Consider the following 12,010-nt stretch of genomic DNA (forward strand, 5'->3'; position numbering starts at 1 on the left):
TAAAAAGTGGGGAAAAATCTAGTTTATTGGTAATAAAAATTAATGCCTTTACAACATCCATAATACTAAATCCAACATCTCTTATTTTTAGCATTTCTTAATTATACTAATAATGGTATGAATATAGAGGATTAGAGGTCCATGCTCTCTGACAGCTTGGATATAATTGGGAAGAGATTAACTTTATAAACTAGTGAATAGGTTTATAAACCTTGGTTTTTTTAATAGGACATTTTGGTAGTGTAGTGTTTTTTAAACATCCAATTTTCCATATGTTGGTTTGTTTTAATATTAATATTGTTTGCACATGTCTTTTCACAGATATCTTCTTCTTACATTTAATTGTATTCTTCCTTCTGATTGCTGAGAGTATATCTGAGAGTATATATTTCACTGAACATGAAATTCACCTGAGTGATTTTTTTTTTTTTGACATTGCTTTAGAGATGCAATTCTTCTATCAATTTTTACAGGAATACCAGGACAGTGTACTAGATAATACCTTTCTTTATTCTAGGGTTGAATATTCTTTTTTTGCTATAATCCGGCCCAGTGACTGGAATAGAATATCCTTTGCAGAATTTTCACTGTCATCCCACAAATCTTATTTGCAAAATAATTCTAGCGATTTAATGTGCATTAATCTGTGCAGAGATGACCTGTAAATATGGCTCTGTGCAAAGTCACTAAATAGAATATTGCAGTTTTCTTTATTTTGCCTTATGCTCAGTTTTGGGGGAAAAGTTTTATAATTAAATAACTAAAAAATCGGGATCCCTGGGTGGCGCAGTGGTTCGGCGCTTGCCTTTGGCCCAGGGCGCGATCCTGGAGACCCGGGATCGAATCCCACATCGGGCTCCCGGTGCATGGAGCCTGCTTCTCCCTCTGCCTGTGTCTCTGCCTCTCTCTCTCTCTGTGTGTGACTATCATAAATAAATAAAAATTCTTTAAAAATAAATAAATAAATAAATAAATAACTAAAAAATCTATTTGTTATCATTTGCCACATATTTCCCTTTCTGTATTGTTTGGGCTTTGTTTTTTTAACCTAGGACAAAAATATTTCATGATGTACTCTTCGTAGAAGGAATACGTTTTACCATAGATAAAGACTGAAATGTAGTTTCCACAATCCAAAGTAATTGAGAAATGATGCTTAGTCATATACCTACTTCCCTACTTACTTCATGTTCTATTTAGTTTCCTTGTATATTTTCCCATTTCTTCAAAAACATGAAAACTGAAAGTGGGGGGGAGCTTATTTTCAAAGTACATTAATTTACATAAACTATGGAGAAAATATCAGATCATTTCATCCTTTCATCATTCACTGCACTATTCATTTTTAAAGTGGCTATTAAGAGCCTCCTGTGTCTAGGGAACTGGTTTAATACGTATGAAAACGCAAAATCAAGTATGACAGTACCTTTGTTTCTAAGGAGGTGCAAGTTTTGAAAAATCTAAAAATACAACATTTATTACAGTTGTTTATAGGGAACATTGAAGTGGGAAGGAGAAAGAAAATGAATTTGACCTTCTTTCTACATAATAAAATTCAAGATTGCTCTTGCTATCCATTGGTGTCCTTATACCAACCACCCTACTCCAAGATCACCAGCCACCACTGAGCCCTTACCATAGTCTAAATTAAGTGCTGTTATTTGACACCCAGTTTTCTAACATCAAAATTATTTTGGGGCTATTTTAACTGATTTCCTATTTCTTCTCTTTGTGTAAAAAGGATGTTTTGTAAACATGTCTCGCTTGTGAATGATGTCTGGTAAAATCAAATTTAAGGGTAAACTTAATTAGATCCACAGATGGTGAAACATAATTGATGATAATATGTCAATATAAACTTGAAGTAACTGTTTCTAAAATTGTGTCAACACTAGGAATAAAATAACAGCATTATCAAGCACTGTACTTAAGTGCTTTGAAGAGTGTGAGGCAGTTAATTTCTAATTTCAGTTCGGATGTCCTAGACACAAGAAACTCCTTGGCTTATATGAGCAGCTTTTCCTCCATAGAGTAGGTATTCTGTTTCCCATCTGCTACAAGAATGAAAAAAAAAAGATAATTTTTCATGTTGATAACATATAAGCTATTCTTCTTATGAAAACTATATGGGGGATACCACCTGAGCAAGGGAGAAGAAAGAGTACATAACCTTTCCTTTGGATGATTTAGTGTCTGCTGTAATGAAATAACTTTGATTTTGTGAGTCCGTGTGCCAGCGGTCACCCCTCATTTGTATATGACAAGATGTGTATAAGTATGGGAAAAGTACTATTGGATGAAAAATGACCGGGCAAAATCTTTAAGGAAAGAAATATCAAGACTATTTTTAAAGTTTTAGGTGCAGTGGACTCGGACAACTACTATGAATGAAAACATGGAACTTTAAAATGCAATTAATCAGATTAGAAAAAACACAGCAAGCCACCAATTACAAAGTAACTACAACAACAACAATAGGTTCCAAGAAAAATAGATAATACTTTGCAATAGAATAAATTCCTCATTTATTGTCACATTTAATTTTAAGCATTTAAACATATTAAAGTCTCTCTTGATTACTAAGAGAAATCCTAAATAATCCTTTGAATATAAAGTAATTTACAATTTACTTCTCAAGATTTGTTTTCTAGGGTCAAATTCAATTAACCATAATGATAACAATAAAAGGAATAAAAATAATGGCTATCATTTGTGGCTGTCTACTGTAAACACATGCTGTAACTATATATATTCTGTACCATTTAAGGATACAAACATAGGAAAGCTAGTTTATTAATTCCTGTACAAGTAAGAAAACTGAAAATCTGGGCTAAATAAGTGACTTTTTTTTCAAGGAAACACACAGAAAAAGGAACTATGATTCAAATTCAAATCTATCTGATTAGGGATGCCTGGGTGGCTCATTGGTTCAATGTCTGCCTTCGGCCCAGGGCATGATCCTAGAGTTCTGGGATCAAGTCTCATATCAAGTCCCATATCCAGCTCCCTGTATGGAGCCTGCTTCTCCCTCTGACCTTGTCTCTGCTTCTCTCTCTGTGTCTCTCACAAATAATAAATAAAATCTTAAAAAAATATCTATTTTATGAAAGCTAATGTTTTTTAAAGCATCAGAATTCTAGTAACTTAGTAGAAAATTCATGTGTTGCCTGGATTTGGCTACTAAATATAATTGTCTAAAGACTGTGGCTATACTTTAACTTTGTGTGTGTGTGTGTGTGTGTGTGTGTTTAGTGCCCTCTTTCCTTGCTATTTAGCATCAAGTATACAATGCATAACTGTATCCCTTCATGTAAATGGGACAGAAACAAAAATTTCATCTATATATAGTTTGTATACCAACACACACACATCCCAATATAGACATAGTAATAAACAAATATTCAAATACAACAACTTTCTCATATATTCTTTCAATCACCATGGAAGACTGAAATTAGGTTGGATATCATACTGTTGGGAAGGTAAAATTTGGTTTGGCATACAATTATATCCTTGTTTTCCTAAAAATTATGTTGCATAAGGTTACTAATGCTCTAAGAATTTTTTTAATAAAGTGTCATTTGTGTTCCTTTCCATGTATAATGCATCAAAAGGTAAGGAAAAAAGATATTGAAGATTTGTGCCTAATTGTCATTTCAAAAAGTAGCTAATAATCCATATGAATAGCAGAAAACCAGTGGCTAACCCTCAGTTACTTGAAGTTTTGATCCTTCTTCTGTGTTCCCTTTTTCCAAACTTCTAGCACTGTTATTTTTCTTCTACTCATGTTAGTCTTCCTCCTTCTTCCTCTCTATTTTCTCCTTATGAAATTTCAAAATGTGTAGATATTTTATTCATCCACTTTTATCCATTACCAAGGCCTAGCATTAGTCTGCTAGAAAACTACAATGTTGATGACAAATATTGATGTATCTATTATCCCACATCAATCCAACTATATAAGCCCATAAAGGATAAAACAGGGGCACTTGGATGGCTTAGTCGGTTAAGCATCTACCTTCAGCACAGGTCATGATCCCGGGATCCTGGGCTCCAGCCCTGCATTGGGCTTCCTGTTCAGCAGGGAGTCAGCTTCTTTCTTTCTTCCTCTATCCTTCCCCACTGCCCTGCCTGTGCACACTCACTCTCTCTCAAATAAATAATACATTTTTTTAAAGAATAAAACAAAATAAACTATATAAATTTTACAGTGTGTTGCTGAAATTATTTCATTCTATATTATCTTTTCTGTTACTGGGTTCATATGTACATGTATATGCATGTTTGTGTATATATATCACTGTATTTTATATCTCTATTATATTGTACCAATCTCTATAAACTGACTCCATAGTTTGTCAAATCAAATTAATTTTTTTTCAAAAAACAAATTAGTTGGTATATCTATACTGGCATCAGCTTTTTATTAATAGGTTTCACAAAGTGGCTCACAATAACCTAATGTATTTGAGTACTAGAATTAAGTGTTTCTGAATATATAAAAAATCTGAATTATTGGAACTGAGAATGTTTGGAAGGTTCTGTAGACAAATGTGTTAGGATCGTGTAGAGCAATGGTATGTAGGAGTAGAAACTGTCAATGAATGACATCTGCAGCTTGTTCCAAATTAATAGACATTATGAGATTTAAAATCATTGAATAAACCATAGCACACCGAAGGCTGAGGGAAAATGTAAGTTAAAGTAAAATACTGAGACATTTTAAAAACTAAAATAGAGGAATGACATCAGCAAGATGGCCAAATAAGATTTCCCTTCCACATATCCCTTCTTCAACAATAATATGCCACCCGTCTATGCACAGAAGTGTCTTTGTGATCAAGAGAAAAGATTATGAAAGCCCCATATTCTCTAAAATCATAGAAAGCCATTTTGAGAAAACAGGTTCTTACCCAGAGGGCTGACTCACTGACCATGATCCTGGCTACAAATCCAGACACAGCTCTGCACTCTGGAGAACAGTTATACCTGTTTGGCTTTGTGTCTGTCACCAGCACCAGATGTCACGAGACCTGGGAGTCGTCATGACCACCTGTGCATCAGGTAATAGACATCCAGACATTGGTCCTGGCTTTGGCCCCTAACTTGGCCCATGAACTTGGCCCTCTAGTCCCTCTTAGCCATGATGCAGAAGCCTCTGGAGGTGAGCCCACCAAACTTTGCCAGATGGCAGATTATGGAAGGGTCCTGCCCATCTCACCTACAGTCCATGAGTCCCGGTGGTATAGGAACCATGCAACACACACTACTCCATTTATGTTGCTGAAGATCCTGAAGGGGCCCTATACTTTGTGTCAGCTTCCTCCCAGCTCCAGTCTTCAAGGGGGCCTGCTGGCATAGGGACCAAGACGGAGAAACCTCTGTCTATACCCTTGGAGATTCTGAAACAGCCTTATACATACCTTCAGCTTCCTGAAAGCCAGAGTTGGCCGTGGTGCCAGCCATTCTGAGGTCCAGATTCCCAGTAGGAGAAATTCATCTCCATCCCTAGAGATCCTGAAAGAGACTTACACTCAGCACCAGCCCCCTCTCAATCACACTTCATAATTAGGCCTGGTGGATCTGTGCCTCAATGACAGCTACGTAACTGGCTCCCATGCTGCATGACTGTTTCTGGAAGTCATCCCATCAGTGCAAGGAAAGGACAGGCAAAGAAGACTCAATTTGCAGAAACCAGTCTTTAAAAACTGGAAGACACATTTTCTCCTTTAAAGGCACTGGCCCTTGGGACACCTGAGTGGCTCAGTGGTTAAGCATCTGCCTGCGGCTCAGGGGATGATCCTGGGGTCCCGGGATCGAGTCCCACATCAGGATCCCTGTATGGAGCCTGCTTCTCCCTCTGCCTATGTCTCTGCCTCTCTCTGGGTCTCTCATGAGTAAATAAATAAAATCTTTATTAGAAAAAAGAAAGTTTTAAAAAATAAATAAAATAAATTTTTAAAAAGGCACTGGCACCAAGGCAAGTCTACCCACATCACAAAGAATCAGTCAAATAAGACAACACCAAAAGGAACTAATACGAGTGTAACTGATCTCAAAGAAGTCAAGATCTACAATTTGACTGACAAAGACTTTAATGTATTCATTCAACTAATATTTTTGTAGAACCTACTATGTACAGGCAATGTTTACAGGCTTATGTTCAAAGAATAACAATGCCTGGTTTTCCCTGCTATAAGGCTAGTGAGACACAGAAGACAATAAAACATAGTGTGAGGAGTGATATATGATCACATACGAAATCACCTAGCCCAGTGTGGATGGTCAGTGGTAAAATGATGTAAAGAACATGATTTCTAAGCTGACAGCTGAAGGATAAGTTGGCAAAGCCTAAATAAGAAAATACAAAAGAAAAAAAAAGAAAGAAGAAAGAAAGAAAGAAAGAAGAAGAAGAAAGAAAGAAAGAAAGAAAGAAAGAAAGAAAGAGAAAGAAAGAAAGAAAGAAAGAAAAGAAAGAAAGAAAGAAAGAAGAAAGAAGAAAGAAAGAAAGAAAATACAGGCATCATTTGTATAATAAGGAAGAGAGAAAGAAGAATATTAGAAGTATAGATGCCTATCTGTGCAAATGTAAATTATTATTCATTAATTCATTTATTCATTCACTCATTAGAATATTATTGGAAACTGATTACTTACTATATTGTTAGGGGTGGGCACTTGACAATTAAATATTCTCTCTGGGAGCAGGTAAATGAATTAAATTTTTTTTAAGACCAATTTATTTGAGAGAGAGAGAGAGAGAGAGAGAGAGCACACTGGGAGAGGGATAGAGGGAGGGGGAAAGAGTCTTTTAAGCAGACCCCACACTAAGCTCAGAACCCAATGAGAGGTGTGATGTCATGAATGTGAGATGATGTCATGAATGTGAGATCCCAACCTGAACCGAAACCAAGAGTTGGGTGCTTAACTGACTGTGCCACCCAGGGTCCCAGTGGATTAGAGATTTGGATATAAAACACTCTAAGAAGTACCTCACAGTTCAGATTTGTCCAATTCTAAGCTATTTCTGATTTTTACCTTATACTTCAGCTTGACATTTTAGAGATATTTTATTATGTGTTCCTTTCCTTTAGGTCTCATAACTGCGTCTTCAACATTGACATACTGGAAACTATTGTACTTGTTTCTTATAACCAAAGCTTGTTTGATATGCTTCTTTCTCTTGGACTTTTTTGCATTCTTTCTTAGCCATCATTTGCCTCTGCCCCATAGTACCACACACCCTCAGTGCTGTTTACAATGAGCTTCATCCTTCTCACTGTACAAAAAAAAAAAAACTTACAGAGACTAAGCAAACCTATTGGAGAAGGGTATGAACATAGCGTATGCTCACAAATTCCTTATAAGTTTCTTATTTATCCTTTTGTTCCCCAGAAGACTACTTGCACCTCCATGCCCTTTCCCCTGTATTTCTGGAGAGAATATATGATATTTGGAGGCTTATCACACTCTTTTGGCTTTAAATTTTTCCTTTTCTCCAAGTATTCAATAAATTTTTCTACTGCATTTCACATTTTAGCAGAACCTAATAGTTTCATCATAAATCCATCATTAAAAAAATAAATCCATCATTTTAGGAAAAAAAAATATCTCCACTTAGTTTTTAATGTTAACTCTGAAAATAAATAAGTCAATTAAATTAATTTATTTGAAAATAAATTGAAAACATAAACAAATCTGTAATTACTACTCTTTCATAAAAATGGAAATTGCGTCCTGAGAGTATCAGCACACAGTTGTTGGCTCAAATTGACAAAACACTTTCTATTATTGTTGCTGCTATTATTGTTGTTAATGTTCACTTCTTCACACTTTCTCATATGGAATATGACATATTGGATACTGAGAGTTTCTGCATAAGTGATTCCTTGAAAAATCTCATGTATTTCTATAGGACTTCCTAACATTTTAATAGCATTCTATTATTCCTCAAATAAAAAAGTTTCATGTGTATGTAAAACATTTTTCTTGACACTTTAAAGTGAAATGATTTTCTTTATAATTTGAGAACAAAATGCATATTTAAACAAACACAAATACTGACAGTGAAGGAGAGGAGTTTCTGAAGTTCAGATCACATTCTTTAAAAGAATATAGCACTCTATCTCAAAAAAGATACTTTAAAGTTTAAAAAACAACATGATTATTTATGAGGCTTTTAAACTAAATGTTATGACTAACTCTTACTATATATTTGTTCAAACTACTTATAAAAATCAGAGGGCTATTCAACCTACTTTTAAAGATCAGAGGACTGCCTCAATTGTTAAAAAATAAATATCAAGTATTCTTCATTTATATCTAAAAAGAAATAATATATTAAGAAGCCTGCATATTCTTTAAGAATTACTACTTAAGAAAAAAAATGCAATAGAAGAGTTTGCTATACAAATACAAAATACCTACATAAGTAGGAAAATAATTTATTATAAATAGAATCTAATGTAACTACTAGAATATGAATTAGACATTATCTATAATGTGAGTATTAATTAGACATTATCTATAATGTGACAATAACTTTGCAATTTCAAAAATAACACAAATTTTCAAAATAATGTCAACTTTCAAATTTGTTTAAATTTGGGCATTTTTTTGTTGTGTATTTTGTAATTTATTTTATATATTTTTGCTTAACTAAAGAGATCATGTCTCACTCTCATATATAACAAGCCATACTCAATGCTTTCACACTCATAGCCTATATTATTATATTCAATCACATATATATGTTGTTTATTTCTAATTTATCATGTGGAGACAATTATCCTAGAAATCTCTAGCTCTTATTTCTAGGATGAACCAATTAATTTCTAAGTTTACTGAAAGACCATCATATTGGGATTTTATTCTATCTTAGTCCTGGTTTATTTTTTAAATTTGAAAAGAACAGCTCATTGAAATAAAAATTACCTACAATAAAATGCACATATTATAAATGTACAGATTGATGGGTTTTGACAAAGCTGTGTAACATCTACCATAATTAATATATTGAACACTCCATCAGCCCTAGAATCTACCCAGAGCCAATTCCCCATTCTTTATTCCAGAAAATCACTTATTCGACTATCACAATAGACTAGTGTTGCTTATCTTAAAAGTGATATGAATATAATCATATAGCTATATAATTGTATAGTATTTTACAGATTAAATTATATCGATATGATATCTGTAGTTGTTTCAAAATTTAATTCTTGTATAGTATTACACTTAATGTGTATATCTACATGTGTTTATTTATTCACTTGTTTATGAACATTTGAATTTCATTTAATTTAGGGGTGTTAAAACTAAAGCTACAATGAACAATCATATATATTTTGTTGATATATTATCATTTATTAAGTAAATATCTAGGATTGGAGTTACTCTGGTATATGGTAAGTGCATATTTACATTTATAAGAAGTTGTAGAATTGCTTTCCAAATTGGTTGCACAATTTTAAATTTCTACCAATATATTAGCACTCTGGTTTCTGCACATCCTCATATCCTCTACAAAACTTGGTATTGTCCATCTTATTAAATTTTTGGCCATTCTAGTGAGTATGTAGTGGTATCTTACTGTGCTTTTAAAATGCATTTGCATTATTCCAATAAGTAAAATACTGAACAGTTTTCCTGGGTATATTAGTGATATGGACATTTATATGTGTCCATTTGTATGTATGGTCAGTTTACCTCTCTAAATACTTTCATTGTGTTTTTCTTCTTATCATTGACTTAAACATTTTCTTTAGATATTCAAGATAAAAGTTCTTGGCCATATATAATTATGTCAACAATTTATTCCAGTGTGGCTTTCCTTTTCTTTTTTTTTAATTTTAATTTAATTTTATTAATTGTATTTATTTTTAAAGATCTTATTTATTTATTCATGAGAGACACACACACAGAGAGCAGCAGAGAGATAGGCAGAGGGAGAATCAGGCTCCTCGCAGGAAGCACAATGTGGGACTTGATCCCCCCGAGCCGAAGCTAGATGCTCAACTGCTGAGCCACTCAGGCATCTCTCCTTTTCTTTTCTTTAATGGAAAATTTTTAAAAGTAACACTGCTGTTAAATTTAATGAAGTCCAATTTATCAATTTTGTCCTGCTTTACTGAGTGAATTGTATTGTGTGTATACATATATATGCATATGTATATGTATTTATGTACATGTGAGCCTATACATTTTTTTAAGATTTTATTTATTTATTCATGAGAGACAGAGAAGGGGAGAAGCAGGCTCCGTGCAGGGAGCCCAACGTGGGACTCCATCCGGGTCTCCAGGATCAGGCCCTGGACTGAAGGTGGTGCTAAACCGCTGAGCCACCGGGGCTGCCCAGGCCTACACATTTTAATACAGTATATAAGAATCCGCCTCAATTTACTAACCTGTAAAATGAAGATAATGATAGCATTCATTTTTTAGGATTTTTGGCATTAATGAGAAAAATGTATGTAAAATACTTTGAAAATAACCCAGTATATAATAAGCACTAAATAAATGTTAGTTATTATTATTGCTAAAAAAGTAAAAAATTCTAAGATTAATGCAATAAGACTTATGTGCATAAGAGTTTATAATAGATTATATACTTTTGACAATAACCATTGAAAGAGCGAACCAACAAATTAATTTGACAACACAGTTCTGAATCAGTTCTTATAATAAATCTAACAAAGCATGTCTAATGTATATATATATATATATTCTGAAAGCTACAGAAAATTAAGAAATGAAAGAATCTGTAAATAAACCAATAGATAAATTATCCTCATAAACAGAAGACTCAGTATTTTTAAGACTCAGTATTTTCAAGTTGTTAATTTTTTCAAAATGATTTATAGCTTAAATGCCATCCTATTCAAAATTATTTTCTGTTAAAAGAAGAATAAAGTTAGAAAACTTACAAACTTAACAGTATGATTTAATATATATAAAGTAAGACTGTGATCAAGGAAGTTTATCTTTAGCATAAAGACAGACTTATGGAAAATAGAACATAATAAATAGTTTAGAAATTTTTCCATGCATGATTTTTTTGAACAAAGTATTAAAGGAAAGCAATTGGGAAAATAGTCTTTTTAACAGATGTTACAATAACAATTAAACATCTCATGAGAAAAATAATTAAAATATATCTCAGCTTTTACCCTACATCATAAAAAGATAACATGAAATGAATTATGTACTTAATTATTATTATTATTTTTAATTCTAAAGAAAAATCTTTGTGATGCTGGGAAAAAAATCTTTCTGATACAAGGTAATCTAGAGACTTTTTTAGGACAAAATATAGTGCAATAAGTACAAGAAAGAAAAAAAAACAATATGCTGGATCCCACAAAATTTAAAACTTCTACTTTTTAAAACCACTGTTAAGAAAATAAAAAGATAAATCACTGAGAAGATGAACATTTTTCCAAAACATGCACCTGATAAAGGATCAATAAGCAGAATTCGGAAAGCTCTTACAATTAAATTAGAAGACTAAAAGCCAATTTATTAAAACTGAGCAAAAGGTTTAAATAAACAATTTACCAAAGAACAAAAATAGATGTCAAATAAACACACAAAAAGCCAAAATATCCAGCTATTAGTAAATAAAACTTATTGAGATACAATTTCATATTTACTAGAATGGCTAAAATTTACAAAACCAAGGACAAAAGCAACAAACAATATCTGACAATGATAGTATTCATGTAAAAGCAGAATCAGTAAAAATTTCATATATTGCTGGTAGAAATGCAAATGTCACATTGTGATAAAGGAAAATACATTGAGACAAAATCATATCCAGGGTTTTATGGGTTGGGAGTGGGAGGAGATTCACGACAAAAGCACATGAGGGAGGGAACTTCATGGAGTGATAAAAAGATCCTGAATCCCAATTGTGGTAGTGGTTACATAACTGTAACTATTTGCCAAAATTCATTGCATTGAATACCAATTAAAGAGTAAAGTTTACAGCATGTTAGTTATACCCTAGTAA

General features: G+C 33.0%; 1 protein-coding gene across 1 annotated transcript in view; it reads right to left on the minus strand.

Annotated features, from left to right (window-relative positions):
- Positions 1–5,466, minus strand: part of LOC112928090 (calcitonin receptor-stimulating peptide 2-like) — a 60,784-nt gene extending 55,318 nt beyond the window's left edge. Inside the window, exon 1 of the mRNA XM_072760461.1 lies at positions 5,424–5,466. Within this exon, the coding sequence (XP_072616562.1) occupies positions 5,424–5,466 (43 nt within the window). The remainder of the gene's footprint in view (positions 1–5,423) is intronic.
- Between the last annotated feature and the right edge of the window lie 6,544 nt (positions 5,467–12,010).

Source organism: Vulpes vulpes, chromosome 6 (assembly GCF_048418805.1).
Source record: "Vulpes vulpes isolate BD-2025 chromosome 6, VulVul3, whole genome shotgun sequence".
NCBI classification, from domain to species: domain Eukaryota; kingdom Metazoa; phylum Chordata; class Mammalia; order Carnivora; family Canidae; genus Vulpes; species Vulpes vulpes.